Source organism: Talpa europaea (genome assembly GCF_964194135.1).
Source record: "Talpa europaea genome assembly, chromosome: 9".
NCBI lineage: Eukaryota > Metazoa > Chordata > Mammalia > Eulipotyphla > Talpidae > Talpa > Talpa europaea.
The window spans coordinates 20,582,514-20,601,245 of record NC_140076.1 but is presented as its reverse complement, the minus strand read 5'-3'; the positions used below and the strand labels follow the sequence as shown (position 1 = coordinate 20,601,245).

Here is an 18,732-nt window from a genome sequence, read left to right as displayed (position 1 = left end):
ACATTCTACTTCCCGTGAGAAATAGGATGAAAACAAGATGGTGGGCCTCCCCGGTGGTGCAAGGGGTTAAGCACAGCACTACGAAGCTATCTGCAGCTGCTGCAGCACAAGTGCCATTCCCGGCTGGCCAGGGAGCTACATGGCGCAGCGGACCTCTACTGACTTGCTTGCTGCTCCCCTCAACAGTGTATTTCAGTCATTCTGCCTATTCTGTTCCCCACTCTGTCTCCTGCACCTTTGGCCTGTACCCTAGCTCTTGTATGCATAAATAAATAAATCTTAAAAAAAAAAAAGAAAACAAGATGGAATGGGCTAGAAGGTTCAAGGAGAGTGGAAAAGTGTGCAAGAGCAGAGACCCATAGCAGGGAAGAATGAAGATGGTCAGTCTGGCTTGGAGAACATGACTTTTCCTGGCTCACTCTGGCTGTTGAATTCACGCTAGCAGAGCTTAGAGTTGGGGTAGAGGCAGAGGAAGCAGCAGGGGTAGAGGTTGGGATCAAGGAAGGGGTAGAGATGGGGATAGAGGTAGGTGTCGAGATGGGGAAGCATGGTTGGATCGAATCAGCCCCTGCTAAGCAGGAGGGGCAGAAGGACAGTGAGGATACTGGAAGGGCATCAATTAATTCTAGTCATTATCTCAGCAAATACTTACAAGCCTCTGACTGCATGGCAGGCATGGCCCAGGCCTGAAGAAGAACTGCAAACCAGACACTATTCCTGCCTGGACAGCTTGCAGTTGGGTAGGGAAGGCAGATGTGGGTTTAGAAACTGCAAGGAGACAGTGGTCAGAGAGACGCTACAGAGTCCAGTCTATGCTGAATGAAGAAGAAAGTGAATGTAGGAGGGGCTGACAGATTAGGAGAAAGTCAGGGGTCAGGTCTAGAGGTGCCTCTGAGGTCACCTGCTCATCTATTGAATCAACATGAACAGATGTTGGCAGGGGTGGGAAAGGGTGAGTGGGAGGACCCACACCTCTCTCGCCATTTCCTCCTGTCCTCCTGTTACAATGGTCAACCCGGCCTTCTCCTGTCCAAGTCTGAGTTTCCATCTGGACTCCAAATCCCATTCCCTCTGGCTCTCTTGGGACCTCGACCTTTCTGCTGAACGGGGTTCATCCCACCACTACATATTCCTGTCTCTCTCCTTGAAAATTCTTGACAGCCCCCCTACTCTGCAGCTAAACCCTTTATTTTGTATTCTTTTTGCAGCCACCATCTTCCAACCAGTTGTCTACATTTGCAATCTCCATTTGCTCTCACTGTCCCCACCTCTCACTGGGACCTGGACTGTCTCTGCTGCTGATGCTCCTTGTGGGTGCCAGTGAACCTCTTTGTTTATCTATGGACACTTTTCATTCTTTATCTCAATTGACCCACACAGTGTTTGGCCCTGATGATCACTCTCCTTCTTTAGGGAGACTTCTTGTAGAAATTTCCCAAGGTTCTAGAAACTTCCCTAGAACACTCATCACTTAATTTTTGTGATATCCTCTTCCCTTGACTTCTATGCTTTTTACCCCATAGTCCCTTTTGCTGGCTTTACCCCACTTTATTTGGTCTTTAAGCCTCCATCCTCAAGCATCTTCTCATCTCTCTTCCCACAGTCTCTGTACAATATGAGCCACTCTCAAGACTTAAGTTACCACCTACCATAGCGGCCCACATAAAGGTGACCCCAAATATAAAGCAACCCCTATGTTTCCAATGAGGGAGCTCATTTGAATAAACACATTTTTTTAGTGTAGTTGAAAAAATAATTTGCTTTATTAACTTAGTTCACTACACATTTAAAAATCACCTGTAATATAAAACAATACAGTAAGTATTCTGTCATTTTAAGAAGCCAACTATTTAAACTCCTTGTTTTTCTTTAACATCTGGGTTAATATCATTAGTTTTCTTTGTTATCATTAACCTTTTATAGAACACACACCCTTTATTTTTGCCCAAATTATTTGTGACACAGCGCTTTGGGATTTTGTCTATGATGCTGGAAATTTTATTCTTTGCCACAGAGGGCTGGTTGCATAATATTAGGCAGCATGCATAAAAAGATCACCTGGTGAGGATGTATTTGTCATCTGCCCTGCATAGTCTTTTCCTTTGTTGTTCTTAAAGTGATTTTTTGAAAAAAGGGTTTGCTTGAAAAGACAATACTTGTAATTGTAAGGTTGTGCCCCCAGGAATAATGATTGAATCTGTGTGAAATGCTTTTGCCTCCATTTCTTCTGATTCTGCCAGGGGACCTTCACGAATATCCAAAACTTCATTGATTGAGGTTATTTCAGGCTAATGAGTTTCCCCCAAAGAGCGTTTTGTTGTTCGAAACACAGTAATTGAGAGCGTGCCCCACTACGCGGGAGACTATGTTAAGACTTGAATTTAAGACAGATCCTTTCCACCAAGTGGTAATTTTGGAGTAGAATCAGATCTTAGGTCTAGGTGCTTCTGCCTATGACTTCCAAACTGATATCCCCTGGACAGTCCTTTCCTCATCTTTATATGGGTGTCAATTACTCAGTCAGGTGCAGAGAGCGCCTACTATGTGTCAAGTACTGGAGGAGAAAGGTGTGAAAACCATACTGCATAGTCCCTGCTATCAAGGGGCTCATCCTAGTGGGATGATCCAGAGTATAAACAAGTAAACTAAGAAGGACATTCAACATACTAGTAAATGCTACTGAAAAGATAAAATGGGGCTGGGATCACGTAGTAGTGAGTGTGATGGGAGGGCTTCACCTGGGGAGAATGGGTCACAATGGGTCTCCTGGAGGAGAGGGTGTTTGAGTTTTGATGTGATAGTCAAGGATACAGTCATGTGAAGCTGTGCAAAGGCCCTGGGGTGGGAGGAGGAAAGTGTGTGTGGGAGGCAGAAAGAGAAATCGAGGAGGATGGGTTTGAGAGGTACCCAGGGTCTAATCATGTGGGGCCTTGCAGGTTATGTCAAAGAGTTGGGTATATTTTCATTTTTAATGGCCACTATGGGAAGCCACTTGGAGGCTTTCAAACCAGAGTCCCTTAGATGAGTTACCTGACAGAGAGGTGTCTCAGATGGCCATGTGGAGGAGCAATTGCAGAGGGGCAAGCGCAGGAGTGTGGGTGTTGAAGGTGGTGACTTGGTTTGGGATGGAGGTGCCTGGAGATGATAGGAAGTGATTGGACTTTGAACATATTTTGGAAAATTTTCCAATGTGACTTGTTAACGGTGTGGCTGTGATTATGAGAAAAGAGATTTCTAGGCTTGAGCTGCTAGGTGGAAGGGGAGTCATATTCCAGGGTGGGGAAGACTGGAAGAGAACGCACATGTGCTCTCTGTTAGAGGGGTCAGGGCTTCTGTTTTTGGATGACGATTAGGAAGTTGGGTACTTGCGTCTCACACTCACGGAAATGGTTAGGTCTGAACATATAAATGTGGAGTCACCATTTTATAGATGGTTTTATAGATGGCACTGGGCAAGATCATAGGGGGGGAAATATATAGAGAGGAGAAAATTGGGTAGAGAATTGGGCCCCAGGGCACTCTGCATGTAGAGATCAGCAGAAGGTATGGATGGAAAACATGAAAGACCCACCAGTGGGGTGGAAGAAAGTCAGGAGAGAGGGCTCTCTGGAAGCCATGGCAAGACGGTGGTCAGGCAGGAAGCTCTCACTGGTCAAATGTTGCACAGGGAGTCGGATGAGGATGAAAAACTGACTATTGGATTTGGCAATTCGTTGGCCACTGGTAATCCTGACGAGAGCAGTCTTGACTGGAGTGGTTAACTCGAGTGATGAGGAGATGGAAAGAGCAAAGACAGACAACTTTTGGAAGATTTTGTTTTTGTAGCAGGGGTAGTAGTTGAGGAAGGATGTGGAGCCAAGAGAGAATTAAGAAAAGTGAGAGATGAAAATATTACAGCATATTTATAGAAAGGGGAATTGGAGGCAGAACCATGAATCACTGTCCAGAGTAGGTGAGAGGTGATGGGGTCCAGCATCCAAAAGGAATGTACCAGAAGAAGGGAGATATCCTCACTCACCTTAAAGGGAGGAGACAGAGCAAACTAGCACTCATGCCAGGAGGCTGGCAGACCTGGTGGTGGGCAGCTGAGCTAGAACTTCCTATTGCTTCTATTTCCCATGGCAGATGATGCCTGGCTACCAGCAGAGTGGAGTGTTTGAATAGGGGCTGAAGTTTTGCGGGAAGAGAAGGGATGATAGGATAGTCTCATTTTGGAGAATAAGATTAAAATTTTAGGAAAATATAGGATTTCTTGTCGGTGCTGAGTACCCATTTGACTTTTGTGGTCAAAAGTTTTTATTTGAAACCAGTTGGTCCAGTTGTATTGTTCTCTGGGGCTCTGGAATGGGTGAGTTGGGTTTAAACTGGATTTAGGGTCTTGCCAGGTGAGTAACTCTAGAAGCACAGAAAAGCAAGGGAGTGGAGGACTCCTAAGAGTTGGTGACTACACGGAGTTGAAGTCCTGAGAGAGGGAGGGGAGGGCCTGAAGAGGGGTGAGGGGTGATGGGGATAGTGATGAATCAACAGATGGGGCAGGAGGATCGCTGGAGGCGGAGGGAGCTGGAGTGCGTGAGATATCGCCGGAAGATGATGCAGCGTGTGGTGGAGATAAGGTCTCAGGTGTGAGCATATACATGTGTGGGGTTCCTTGGGTGGAGATAAACATCACTGGATACAAGGAAGCCAAGGGACCGGGAGGTCAACCTGTTGCATGTGAAGTCACCAAGACCGACAGTAAGTGCAGTCGTAGTCAGACACCCAGGGCCCGCGATGGCCCACAAACGACAGGGTAACCAGGTATCTGTGTATCTGGAACTCAACACGTCTGCAACTGAGGTTACCGATGTCCCTCAAACCTGCTCCTCCACTGGGGCTCCCTCGGGAAACGGCCCCACCAAGCAGAGCCAGAAATCTGGGTGTCACTTTGATTCCTCTCTTTACCTGAACCCCACACCCAACCAAATCGCCAGATCTTTTTGATTCTATTTCATAAACATTTCCCAAACACAGCTACTTTTTTCCATCTCTGCTGCCCACACCCGAGGTTGTTTTAGGAGATTGTTGTTTTTCTCTCGACTCTTCTATCAGATTCTGAACAGGTAGCAGTCCTGCCGTGGCCCCTCCACACTGTAACCACACAGCAAATTGGGTCAGTTTCTCCAGGGACTTTTCATTGCCTTAAGCATAACGGCAGGAAAAGGGCTTTACTGCATGGCCGAGTCCTGTGTGCTTCCACCTAACTCTTACTCGGGCCGCCTCACCTGGCTCAAGCCCTCGAGTTACCTGTCAGCCTTGTCATCAGGCTTGCTCTCCCTTCTCGGCCTTCCTCTGCTGTACCCTCTGTGTGGGCCCCCCCTTCCCCCCAACCCTTTGCTTGGCAAAACCTCCTCATCCCTAGGTGTCAGGTTAAGGATTCTCAGGGGCTCTTTTACTGGAATCCTGGTGTTTGGATTAGACTTGCCCTGAGGTCCTTGTGCTCCCCAGCCTGCCACGAGTCCAGCAGCAATCCTCTCTGCTAGAATGTAAGTCCTTGAAGCCAGGGCAGTGCCTGAGTCTTCCCAGACAAATCTTCAGCAGTTAGCATGGGACTTGTCCCATGACAGTGAACAATAAATATTTACCGACTTGAATCAAACAGAAGAGTCTAGAGGCAGAGCAGTTCTGGGGAAGGTCTGAGGGAGCAGGCAACTAAGTGGAGTGAGGAGGAGGCACAGGATGAAAAGGACCAAGAGATGCACAGGTGGTTCCCGTGCCCTGGGTCATGGGAGAATTCCAGGGGACCCTGAGTCACGGGTTCAAGCCCGTCATGAATGAGAAGTGGGTGGCAGCAATGGGGCAGGGCAGGGGTGGAAGAGAAAGCAGGGGCCCAAGCTACATGGAAAATTTCAAGAAGGTGGAGGTGGAAAGTTCTGGGAGGGGTGGTGGGAGCATGTGGGGGTCTCGAGAGGGTGGGGACTGAAGATAGGGCAGTGTTTCCCAGGGGATTTTTCCCCGCTCTCACTGGGGGTTGAGGCTGGGAAGATGGGGTTTGGTCTCCACCTGACTCAGGACTTGAGAACTCCAGGAACAGCACCCATGAAGACGGAGGCCTCAGCACAGAATGTGCACATGGCATGTTCCCCCAGCGCCGCCCTTGGGTTGGGGAATCTGGAATCTTAGGGGGAGTGGACTGTGGCTGGTCCCCTGGCTTCACTGGGGAGTTACCTGGGTCTGAGCAGTATGGCCACGTGCTTCTACACTGATTGAGAGGGTCTCTGTTCTCTGGGGTTGGGTGGTCACAGCTCTGGTCTGGATTAGAGTAGGGGGCAACCCTTGTTTCCTGGGCTCAGAAGTTCAGTAGTTGGTATTGGTGCTATGCCCATGTCCCCTTTTCTGGGGGACTCTCATTCCTGAATGGTAAACCCTGGCCACTCATGACTCGTATCTGCCCCTGGAGAATTGGCCTTGACTGTGTGGAAGCCAGCTATGCTTTCCTGCCAGCCCTGCTGCCCTTGGTATGAGATGAAGCCAATGGCTGACTGATAGGGAATTCCACAGCGTGATGACCTTACCACCAGAGGGGACAGCTCGGTGGCGGGATTTATGATCCAAAGGCCCCTCATCCCACAGGGATCAGGTCAAGGCCATGTTTGCCTTAGCCCAACTGCTTAGCTCAACCCCCTTGTTCCTTCCCACTGGCTCTGTTTCCTGGGATGCTGATCTTGTCCCAAAGTCAAGAGTGGGTATGGAGGCTCTCCATGGACCACAGGCGACGTGGTCTTTGACAGAGAGCTCCTCCCCTGTCTCTAGGCCAAAGTTTCCTCATTGAGAAATGAGACCTCTAGGCTGGATTTAGTTAAAATGACACAAAACATATGAACAAATTAGAAAACACTTCGCTGAACTGCCTGGGCAAGGTGTGGTGGAATCAGATAAACAAGAGACGGGCCCTTCCACCAAGCAGCTTACAGCCCATTTACTCATGTAGCAACCATTTACTGAAGGCAGCTGGGGACCTGGATGACTCAGTATCCTGGCCCCGAGGGGCTCCCAGACCTATGGTGAGAACGGAATGAGAAGGCAGTGGAGAAGGCTGTTCAGGCTTGAGGAAGGGTCTCAGAGCCGGGAGGAAGGGTGTTCCAGGCTGAGGGGAGAGCAGGATGATGTGACAAAGCTGGAGGAGGCCTGATGTGTCTGATTAGGGAGCCAGGAGCCCTTTGGAATTATTGGTGGGTACAAGGTGGGGTGGAGCAGGGGTGGGGGGTGAGGCTGGGGAGATAAGAGTGGGAGATGGAGGGCAATAAGGGTGGGAAGTGCTGGAAGCATTTTAAGCAGGAGGGATGACCGTCATATTTGGGTGTAAGAAAACCACTCTGTCCTCCTAGTGGAGGGAAAGCCCAGTGAGGGCAGTAAGATTATGGAGTGGAAGAGAAGGGACAGACTCAGGAGGCCTTTGGGGTTGGAGTTGGTGGGATTTGGTGTGGCACTGGGATGTGAGAGGTTTGGGGATGGGGAGGGGATTGGCTTGTCAGGTCAATGTCCAGCTTGGTCAGACGTAGGATGGATGTCAGCACCATTTGTGGGGTGGCTGATGAGCAGGGGAGGGCAGGCTTGGGGGAAGATGACACTGTCAGCCTGGGAGTGGCTGAGTGTGAGAGGCCCAGAGGCCTCAGGAGAGTTGTCCTGTTGTGGGGTGGTGGGCAGGGGTTCCAGGACTCAGAGGCAGTGCAGGCCTGAGGTGCAGTTTGGGGAGTTGCCGAGGTCTGATTGGCAAGGGTAGGGGTGGGAGACGAGGGAATGTGTATCCAGGGAAACTCCCAGACTTGAGGATCCACAAGGGACCCTTTTCCCTGGGTGTGCCCACTGGGCCCCTGGTCTGTGGCACAAGCCTTCTAGACACCCCGGCAGGCCCCTGCTATGGCCTTTTCTTAGTGCTGTTCCATCCTTTCCAGGCCTTCCCCTCCGACTTCAGAGGGGACTCACCTCCCTGATCCTGGGCTGGCAGGTTAGGGAGGTAGGAATGGGGGAGCCAGCAGTCTCCTGAGCCACCCACATTTGCCTGGGCAGCACTTCCTGGGAACCGATGTGTGGGCCCAGGGTCTCCTGGGGCTCCTGGGATGGTCAGCTAGTCCAGGTGCGCCTGCATTTGGGCCTTCTCCACCATGCCCTGGGGATACGCTCTGTGTGTGTGTGTGTGATGGGTGAGCCCTGGATCTGCGTTTCTGGGGCTCAGGTGCCCACTGAGTCCATCGTAAACCCCCCTGCTACACATTACTACCCATCTGGTCTGCAAAGTACTGGGAAAGTCACATTTATTTAGGGTTTTGATATACCCTATGTCCATATACAAAATCCCCACCAGCCATCAAACCCTCCCCCTCCCTGAGGTTTAGGACCCAGAGACCAAACTGACCCCCATCACTGGCCCGTGGGTGAGCTCCCACAACTTTCCTGCTGCAGAGAAGATGCCACTGCCTTTGGGAAGTAGGCAGTATCCTGGCCGTCATCCTGCAGGTTATGGGTACCCACTCACATCCACTGTGACCGACCCAGTCTTCATTAGGACAGAGTTCCCATCCGGAGTGAGCTCTCCCTGGGAGAGGATATATGGTGGGCACGAATCGGTCAGGTGACTCCGGCGACGGGCCTCCCGGCGCCTGGGGCTGAGGGTTTCCACGCACCGCTTGCCCACCAGGTAGAACATCTCACTGAGGTTGAGCAGGATGCAGATCACGGATGTGGCCACCATGAAGTAGGTGAAGACCTTCTTCTCAGTGGGTCGGGAGATGAAGCAGTCCACGGTGTGGGGGCAGGGCGCCTGGGAGCAGGCCACCACCCGGGGCATGTCATAATCCCTATAGATGCGGTGGAAGAGGTAGAGGAAGCCGGCGTCCACGGCAGCTTTGAAGATGAGACTCAGCAGGTACGTCCACCAGAGCCCGCCCCGCTTCTTGTTGGGGTTGTCGTACAGGCACGGGGCGTTGGGCCCGTGTTTCTGGCGGTGCCTGCGCTCACGGTCCTCTCGGTAGGCCACGTGCATGACCACCAGCAGCGAGGGGCAGGTGACCAGGATGAGCTGCAGCGCCCAGAGGCGCACGTGGGACACAGGGAAGACCTCGTCATAGCAGACGTTGGAGCAGCCCGGCTGCTTGGTGTTGCAGACGAAGTCCTGCTGCTCGTCGTCCCACACGTCCTCGGCCGCCACGACGTACACCAGCACGCGGAAGATGAACACCACCGACAGCCAGATGCGGCCCAGCGCCGTGGAGTACTTGTTGACCCCGCTCAGGAGGCCCTGCAGGGATGTCCAGTTCATGCTGACGGTGTCCTTGTGTCCTCACGTGGGCAGGTGTAGACCTGAGTGCTCCCACGCAGGGCCCAGGGCCAGGAGGTTGGGCAGAACCTGGAAATGTGCCCCCTTTATTAAAGGTGCAAGGGGCCAGACCGTTTCAAACCCTCTGCACCATCATGTCCTCAGTTGCAGTGAGTTGGCGGGGGAGGCATGGCCACTGTCCCCATTTCACAGTGGGGTAAGCTAAGGCCCAGAGAAGCGCCCACGCAAGACCCCAGCTGGAAGCGGCAGTCAGTCTTGACCTTCTGTCTTCCAGCTCCAGAGTCAGAGAGTGTCTTATTCTATAAAGTAATAGATAAATGTGAATGATAGTCGCCCTGCATGGACATGCCTGCCAACCTCTTTGACTCTAAGTTTCAGCCCTGCGGGTCACACGAGTTCTAAAGAGATAGCAGCAAGGGCTGGATTGGAGGATCTGTTTTTCCATCAGCTGCCAGGGGTGGACCAGGGCAGGGTGGGGGGCACTTCTATCTTTAGCCTCCAAATTCCCCTACTTTTATTGAGTGCCAACAGGAGCCAGGTCCTAGGCTGGGAGTGTTCCTAGTGGCTTTGTGGGCAGACCCCTGAGCCACCTCCCTCCTCTGGCCCTGGGATGCCCCCAGCCCTGACACTCTCTCCCAAACTAAACAGGCTCTTTGGAAACATGGTGGCTTGGCAGCATCCTGTCACCCCCACATCGGTGTTGGGCCTGAGGGCTGACTGTTCCAGCCACTGTTCCATGGTTGGAATTCCTCTAATTCCAACCATTCCAGTGCTAGGGAGGGACAGGATTCAGGTACACTGTTGACCCCACCATTTACTCTCTCTCGCAGGGACACCCCCATCTCTGTCTGCTCCGTGGCTATTTTCGAGCCAAGTCTCCCATTATTTCCGTCTGGTCCCTGTCCCATGTACTCGATCTGCTCAACCCCTTATCTGGAGGGACATCATGTTCCATCGCCCCTCCCAGCCTCTACCCCGCCACCTCTTGAGCACCCTCTTCTACCTGAGCAACCTCCTCGTCTTCCTTGGCAGGATGCAGCACCAGCACTCACATGTCCCACCACCAGCCTTCCGCGCCAGACCATTAACTTCAGGAATGCAGCCTCCGCAGCTCACTCATCTGCCTCCCTGGGACCCAGCGCTGGGCCAGCCCAGCGAACACATGATGACATTTGCTAAACTGAGTCGAGGCCCCACTTTTTCTGGTCCCGCACTCCTTCCTTGGCTCTTCCCTGGCCTCTCTTTGGTCCAGCAGGACACTCCTTCCCCTCCTGGAGCTTCCCTTGAGTTCCTTCAGGGACCCTGACCCTCGTCGCCTCTGGTCCTCCCTGAAGACCAGCCCACAGCTGGAGATAGCAGGACCCCCGCTGGCCCTGGCACCTCAGCCCAGCCTCCTGCCCAGTTTGGTTCTCACCTTTCTTGGACCCAGCGGCTGCTCTCCTGTCCCTGGACTCCTCTGTCTGCCCAGGGGCCTCCTAGAGGCAGCTTTTGTTCCTCACTGCCCTGCTGGGTGGGGCTTTCTGAGCCAATGAGCCAGATGAGAGCGAGCGGGTGGGTGGGCAGGCGGCGGGCGGACTTCCCCGGGCACATACTCAGAATAAACACCTGCGGCTCCTCTCTCCTGGCCCACACCTTCTTCTCTCCAGCCTCATCAGGCACGACTGGGTCTGGCTTCCTGGACTGGCAGATATGCAGGTGAGTGCGGTGCGGGGCGAGCGCCAGGAGCCTGGTACCCTCGTGTCCAGGCCCAGGTCAGCACCCATGGCGTTGCCCCTGTCTTCTTCCCATTGCCTTACTGCCCCTGTCCCCTTGTCCCAAGACCCCCTCCTGCCCTCTTCTGAGGATCCTCGGCAATGGAAAGGGGTGACCTTGAGTCAGATGAGAAGCTCGTCCCACCCTCGAGCATCCCTTGAGGGGACATTTCTGGGGGCTAGAGCTTGGGCTGTTCATGAGTTGTGTTGGTGATGGCAAGGGCTATGACTCTTCTCGACGAGAGTACCCTCTGCCCTGGTAGAGACAGGAAATGCAGCTCAGCAGCATGAAATGCCCCAGTTGGCACAGGGCCAGATCCAGCCAGACTGCCTGTCTTCTGTGGGCCTGGGCTTCTGGGCTTGGGGCAGGCCTTCAGGGCAGTTGTAGTGTGACCAGAGAGTGCTCGCTGCACCAGGGAAGCTAATAAGCAGCCAGGGAGGGACCCCCTGCCTCATCCCCAAACAAGCCCTTGTGGGCACTTCCTAGCAGCAATCATTGACATTTGTGTGACCTTTCACGGTCAGCTAGCCCCCATCCATAGCCATGAGCTCATGTTTCCTCACGGCAACTCCTTGGGGGTTGTCTACTACCTCGGGGTGGTATTAGCCCATTTTGGAGGTGGCAGTCACTTTCCTGGACTGCCAGTGGAACCTGGGTTCAAATGCAAGTGTTCTGACTCATTCAAAGTCATGAACTTTCCATTGTGACATAAACAATCTCACAGAGCTCCATTCTCTTGCAGGCAACCCACAGCCCTAAAGTGACAAATGGGGCTAAAGATTAGATTTGTGTATGAGCAAGCAGCATGACCCCCCCATAGGGCAGGGGACCCTCTTTCTGGGAGTGGGGGTGGCCCCTCAAATGGCAGACCAAGTGCAGTCCTTGGAGAGGCAGAGAGGTTAGTCCGCTGACCCACTGGGGAACACACGAGCTGAAGGACCAGAGAGAGGGCACCTTGAGTGTAGATGAGCTGATATCAATTTATTAAGCTCTGTGCATATTCATCCTCACAACAGCAACCCTGTGAGGTGGGTTTCAGCATCTCTGTTTTACACAAAAGGAAACTGAGGCACAGAGTAGGGGGTAACTTGCCCAAGGCCACACTGTGGGGACAGGAGCTGAGGAATAGGGCTTTGCCCCCAGGTTGCCTTCCCTTGTGCCTGCCCCATCAGCATCTCCAACACAAGCCTGCACCTGTCAGAGTCACTGGAACCTTCCAAGCCAGGCTGGGCCTATCAGCCTGTGCAGGCAGCCTCTCACAGGATGGTCTTCTTCATGTAGTCTTGAGGGTGGTCTGGTAAGAGGGGCGGGTGGTTGTCTGAGCCCAAATAGATGAGGTCACCCGAGAGGAGGTCATCCTGTTGGTGGGGAGAGGTGGCATTGCCCGGGTGATGGCCTGTACCCGGGGCCCTGGCTTTCCTGGCAGCCAGGCACTCCCGGCACCTCTTGCTCACCAGGTAGGCCAGCTCCACCAGGTTGAGCAGGATGCAGATGGCGGCTGTGACCACCATGAAGAGAGTGAAGATGTTTTTCTCCGAGGGCTTGGAGATGAAGCAGTCTACCTGGTTGGTGCACGGGGCTGCCTGACACTTGACCAGGTGAGGGAGGGTATATTTGGGGTACAATGAATGGAACACGTAAAGGAAGGCGGCATCCACGCTGGCCTTGAACACCAGACTGAAGACATATGTCCACCAGAGCCCACCCCGCTTCTTGCCCGGGTTCAGGTACAGGCGCCCACCCCCGTCCCCCACCACCTCTCGGTGCTTCCTCTCCCGGGCCTCCCGGTAGGCCACATGCATGACCACCAGCAGCGAGGGGCAGGTGACCAGGATGAGCTGCAGCGCCCAGAGGCGCACGTGGGACACGGGGAAGAACTCATCGAAGCAGGCGTTGTGGCAGCCTGGCTGGCGGGTGTCGCAGTCAAAGTCCTTGTGGTCGTCACTCCACACACGCTCGGCCGTCACCAGGAACACCAGCACGCGGAAGATGAAGACCAGGGACAGCCAGATGCGGCCAAAGGCCGTGGAGTACTTGTTGACCCCACTCAGGAGCCCCTCGAAGATCCCCCAGTTCATGGTGGGTCCGGGCGTTGGCTGCTGCTGCAGGGCAATGATAATAATCACTTGTCATGTTTATAGAAACCTTGCTCTGAGCTCTTTATGGGGATATGTCAGGGTGTTTAATTCTCAGCTGCAGACAAGCCAGATTATGTGATTGTTCCCATTTTATAGGTGGGGGAAACGGAGGTTTAGAGGCGTTCTAAGGGTCACACAACTATTAGGTACAGAGCTGGGACTCGAGTAATTAAGTGCAGAGCCCAGCTCTTACCCATGAAAGTAGGTGAAGGCAGGTCCAGGGAGCCACTCACTCCTCCCAGGGCCTGGGCTCCGGCCTTGTGGTCCCGAGGGGATGGCGGAGGGGTGCGCTGCCTTCTCTCTCTGCGCCCACCTCCTCGCTCCTCCTGGGAGGCTGAACCTCAGGGGGCACCCTCGCCTTTCTGAGCACTGCTCTCTCCCTCGGACAGCCCCTTCCGGAGACCCTGCTCTTTGTCCTTGACTTGACTTGGGGTGGAGAGGAATATGGGACCTTCTGGGCTGACGCTCCATGAATATGTAGGCAGCGAGGGCAGTGACGAGGCTGCAGGAAGACACAGTTGGGAGCGGAAGTTCTCTTTAAACAACAGGCTTCCCAGAGTAAAGCCTGGCATTCCAGGGTTTCCCAAATGGGTGTTCCCGGGAACCCTGTTCAATAGGCTGGCAATAGGAGCAGAAAGAGAGAAGGATTCGGTGTTCAGGGAAGGGAGGCCACCACTGCCTTCAGCAAAGCTAAATAGGTTCCTTGACTTGACCATGCGATTACTTCACATTGCAAATCTCTAGAAAGTGGACAGAATATGTGACCTTGTCCAAATTCCATCAGCCACAGTACTCTCTCTCTCTCTCTCTTTTTAAAATCATCTTGTGAAACAGCCTTGTTAAGACACCAAAACGGGAAATGTTCCTTTGGTCAGTTCTGCTGGTGAATTGGTGTGATGAACACACAGGAATCAGATTTACCTCATTTTAAGGACTGTGAGCATTGCTCAGAGTGAGGGGTGTCTACTTCCTCACTTGGAATTCCTCTGCCTGCCCCTGGGGGTCCGCTGAGACCCGCGCGTTGTGGTTTGCCCCCAGGGTCCCAGGGAATCTGCCTGCACAGCCTCTAACTTTCAGGGTTTCCTGGGCCCTTCTGGGGGCTGGTCCAGGCTGCTGGTCCTGCGCTGCTCTGACCCTGGGGGCCCCGGGCAGAGCAGTGAGTTAAGCCAGAGTTTGCTGGTGCTAATGCGGCACCAGGCGAGGCTCTAAGCGCCCTGTCGGAATTAATACAGCAAACGAATGAAGGGGTAGCATATTTTTATTCCCCATTTACAGAGGAGGAAAGCAGAGTCCAGAGAGGTTAAATAATTTGCTCACAGTTACATTAACGAATGAGTGGCACAGCTGGGATTCGAACCCAGGCAGGCTGGCTCCACAGCCCACAGTCTGGGCCTGCGTCGTTTTTCCTTAAGTCCCGGGAAGCTTCCTGTCTGTCTTGTCTGTATCCACTCCCTCCTCCACCTGGAGGATCCCAGGTGAGAGAGGCTGAGGGTGTCTCTGCTCCCCACCCTGTCTCTCTGCTGTTGTGTCTCTACCACCTACCACTTGGACATGGGGCCTCTTCTCTGAATCATCAGCTTGTCTTTGCTCAGTCCTGCCCAAGGTGGGTGGACCTCCTGGCAGCTTCTCTGGGAACACCCAGGGAGGCTCCAGCCCTGAGTCCCCAGAGGCTCTGGCCCAGCCCACCTGGGGTGGGGCGGGGCGGGGCTTTGCAGGCCCAGGCAGAGATGCTCCACCTGCTCAATTTCCGTCCCCCTTAGCCCCTCTTTCACTCAGTCCCTGGCTCCCACTCTGCCCTGGAGAGAGTGGAAAAACCCAGAGCAAACAGGGAAGAAGCCAGAGGAATGAGGGAGGAGCCTTTCCTCTGGGGCTGACACTCCTGGATGTTCCCAGGCACCTCGCCCCTCTCTCCATCAGAGCCGGCTCCCGCTGTCGGGGGTGCCAAGGTCCAGGGGCACATCTGGACACATGTGGCCTTACCTGAGTGGAGACTCTTCAGGGCTGTCTGGGTATCGGCTCCTGGCAGCCAGCAGGCGGACTCAGCAGGCGGCCGGAACACATGTCAGCACCAGAGAGGGTGTCTGGGGAAGCCTGTTCCTGGGACAGATCCTGTGGAGTTGCCTGAGTCTGCTGCCTGCCGGGAGGAGGAGCCACAGCTGCAACTATCATTGGCTGGGCCCCAGCCTTCCCAACGGCCTCTGCCCAGGCCCAGAAAACTCAGGAATTCACTCTTTCCAGGGCACTGAGCCTAGAATCCTGACTTTCTCTCAGGGGAGAGCCATAGATCCACTCTGACCCCTGCTTGGCCTCTTGCCGCTGGGCTCGTGTGGGTGTGCGCCCTGCCTTCTCTTTCCTCCCTGGAAATACCCCACTGCTACTTCAGAGGCCTCTAAAGGCAGGTTTTTAGTTGGTCCGCAGTGGCCTTCCCTTCTTGTAGCTTCAGTTACTTTGGAAACTTGATGATTCCCAACTTTGTCTCCAGTCCAAATGCTTTGGCTCCACCAGTTGCCCCTTCTCTTGCCTTTCTCTTTGCCTGGCCTATTCCAAGAAGCCGCCCTGATGGTGCCACTCTGGGTTGCTGAGGGCCCTGTCTGGGGACTTCCATGGCTCTGAGCTTCTATATCATCATCAGACTACAATAGTTTGAGTTTGTTCCAGGCAGGAGCCACCTGTTGAGTGACCACATCAACTCACACCAACAGAAATTTTTAGGGACATAAAATGGACCAGCCCCTGCCCCCAGGAACTCACCAACTTGGACTTGATACCCAGATGATAAATCTAGTATAGTCACACGGCTCTAGGGCCTGGGCCCAGCCCACCCTCTCCCCACCATACTGTTGCTGCAGGAATCCAGGGGTCTTTCCACCTTAACACTGCATGCAGGAGGGGTGGCAGGGAGGTTACCTTCTCTGCTGCGCACACAGCCCCACTTTTCTCCCAGCCTCTACAATGCCTGTCCTTCCCTGACATGGGGCTGCTTCCTGTTCCTAAGCCCCTGGCCTTGCCACCCAACCTTGCTTTAAATTCAAGAATCAGCACCGAGGTCCAGCTGCATGCCTGGCGCTGTGTTCGGTGCTGGGCTACAGAGATGAGAGGATCAGAAAGGTGGGGCAGGGTCTCCAGCCTGGGACAGACACACAGTGATGCAGGAATGGCCTTGGAGAAGGGGCTGGGACTGGCTGGGACTGTGCAGACCAGGGGCCTCACAGCCTGGTAGGAGAGGCAGGGATGATCCGGGAAGGCCATGGGTCTCTGCATCTGGGCCCCACACTCCTGCGTGGAGGCCCTACTCCTGCATTTGGGCCCAACCTTTCCTGTATCTGGAGCCTACATGGCTGCAATGGGTTCCCAGGACCCTCATCTGGGCCCCACACCCTTGCATTGGGTCCCATGCCTCTGCATCTGGAGCCCACACTCTGCATTTGGAATCTCAACTCTGTGACTTTTAAACTTGGACTATTTCCCTGTCTCTCCACTGCACAGTGAGACATCCTGGGCTGTGAGTGTTCTGAGGAAACACCAAGAGCCATGCCAAGCAGAGGCTCAGGCGGGTCGGGGACCTGGACCCTGGCACTGCTGGCCCTTGTCCCGTGGTGCTCCATTTCTAGTCTGCGTGGCGGGACGACCTCATCAGCTCCCATGTGAGGCTGCTCACTGATTACCCAGCCGACAGAGGCCCAGGGCCGGCACAAAGGATGACTGTCTAAAAACCCCATGATGCTTGTGAGCTGCCCACACACTGGGCACGTGGCGGGCACTCTGACGACTCCCTCCTCTCTGCCTCATTCCCACGACTTTTCTCTGAGATGTGGCAGAGGCAGAGAAAGGTCGGGGACAGGTGTATTCACCAGAGAAAACCTCAGGGGGCTGGATGTTGTCTTTGGGTTCAGAAGGCAAAACCTGGGCCAGGCAGTGACTGCGGGCGAGGTGGGGAGGCCAGAGGGGAGCACTTGGGAGGACTTCTCATTAGAGCTCAGATGCAGCTTCTTGGTCTAATTAACTTCTGAAATGCCTTTGGAATCCCATGGGTCACACTGGGTAGGAATCCAGCCAGCGGTTTGTCTAGGAGCCACACACACTGCAAGTCCACAGCATGCAGCCCACACGTACATGCATGTCACACTCAGGAGCATGGGGTCAGGCATGTTCTTAGTTTGGGGGCAGTGCTTAGTTTAGTCACTGTTGTTCCCCTGGTGCCTAGAATAGTGCCTGGTCCCATTTATATTGTTGAGAGAATGCTATATGAAGTGTATGTACCCTAAGAGAGGGTCACACACATCTATCCCCTCCACATGCTTCCTCCAAAGCGAGTGCAACAGAGGAGGGATCAGTGGGAGTGCTAGAAGAGACTCAAACAGAGAGGGGAGTGTCAAGTTCTGCCAGCGGGAGCCCAGAGACGGTGACATTTAAGTTGGGTGTTGAAGGATGTGTAGGAGTTCACCAAGAGGAGCGCAGGCAGAGAGAGGCCTTTGAGGCCAAGGGCACAGAGTGTGCAGAGGACCCCTGCAAAAATGGAAGACTTTTAGCCAGTGGGCTGCAGGGGTGTGGTGGGGGCACCATAGGCAAAGAGGGTGGAAGGTCGGCAAGAACCTCCTGGACTGTGAAGAACCTGGAAGGCCACACTAAGGAGTTCGGTTTCATCATGTGTGCATGGGGGAAGGAAGGGAGCTCCGTGGTCAGGCTAACATAGTCGAGTCTAATTACTTATTCTCTGAAGTCGCCATAAGCACTGAACTCACAGAACCTGAACCGTTGCCAGTGGGGGATGCATGGGGTGATGTTCCCACGAGGCTCTGCTCAGGCCATTTTCATTGACCCATCACTACGTCCCTCGTTTTGTGTGTGCTTCTCTTTAAAGGCATCTTAGTTAATACATGTTGCTGAGTGAGTACACTGGACTCAAGGCCCAACAGCGCGATAACTCGTCCTGAACGGAGCGCATGAAACACATTGATTTTCTCTGGAAGGCATGTGGCAGCCTCCCTGCGCTTCGGGAGCACAGACAGCACTTCGGTATGACACTCGGGGCCAGTTAGACAGCGAAACCACCACCCCAAAGCACAAAAACAGGAAAAGGCAGCACTAAATCGATCTCCAACAGGACACTTGTTTACAGTACGGGCTGAAACAAGAAGACACAGCAAAGCCTCGTACCACCCGACCTGGGAATGGGTCCGGCGGGCGGTTGGGGTACCTAAATTTTTTCCTGCTGTATGTGTGTTTGGGAATGATGGCAAAAGCACCGTGAGTATTAATTTTGGGGTTACAAATCAGTTTAGTGAGTGGATGAGCTCACAAATGTGGAATTGTTATAGGGCAACCCCGATATAAAATAAAACAGGTTGCCTGGCTGTGGGTCCTCACCCGCGTGCTTACAAGGGACTTATTAATACCCCACTCCAGGCACACACAAAAGGTTAATAAAAGGTTTATTTACAAGGGAAAGGGAATTAAGGAAATGTACAACTCAGGGAGAATATAGGGAAATAAAGTCTTTAATGCGTCCTACCCGATCCACCGACCTGG

At 53.5% G+C, this 18,732-nt stretch overlaps 2 protein-coding genes across 2 annotated transcripts; both read right to left on the bottom strand.

The window, feature by feature from the left end:
• Positions 1-8,494: 8,494 nt before the first annotated feature.
• GJB4 (gap junction protein beta 4) lies at positions 8,495-9,295 on the bottom strand (the record flags this gene model as incomplete). Its single annotated transcript, XM_084243028.1, has 1 exon — positions 8,495-9,295. The coding sequence occupies one exon, from the start codon at positions 9,293-9,295 to the stop codon at positions 8,495-8,497; it is 801 nt and encodes a 266-aa protein (XP_084099154.1).
• A 3,026-nt stretch (positions 9,296-12,321) lies between these two features.
• Positions 12,322-13,143, bottom strand: GJB5 (gap junction protein beta 5; the record flags this gene model as incomplete). Its single annotated transcript, XM_084242741.1, has 1 exon — positions 12,322-13,143. The coding sequence occupies one exon, from the start codon at positions 13,141-13,143 to the stop codon at positions 12,322-12,324; it is 822 nt and encodes a 273-aa protein (XP_084098867.1).
• Positions 13,144-18,732: the final 5,589 nt, after the last annotated feature.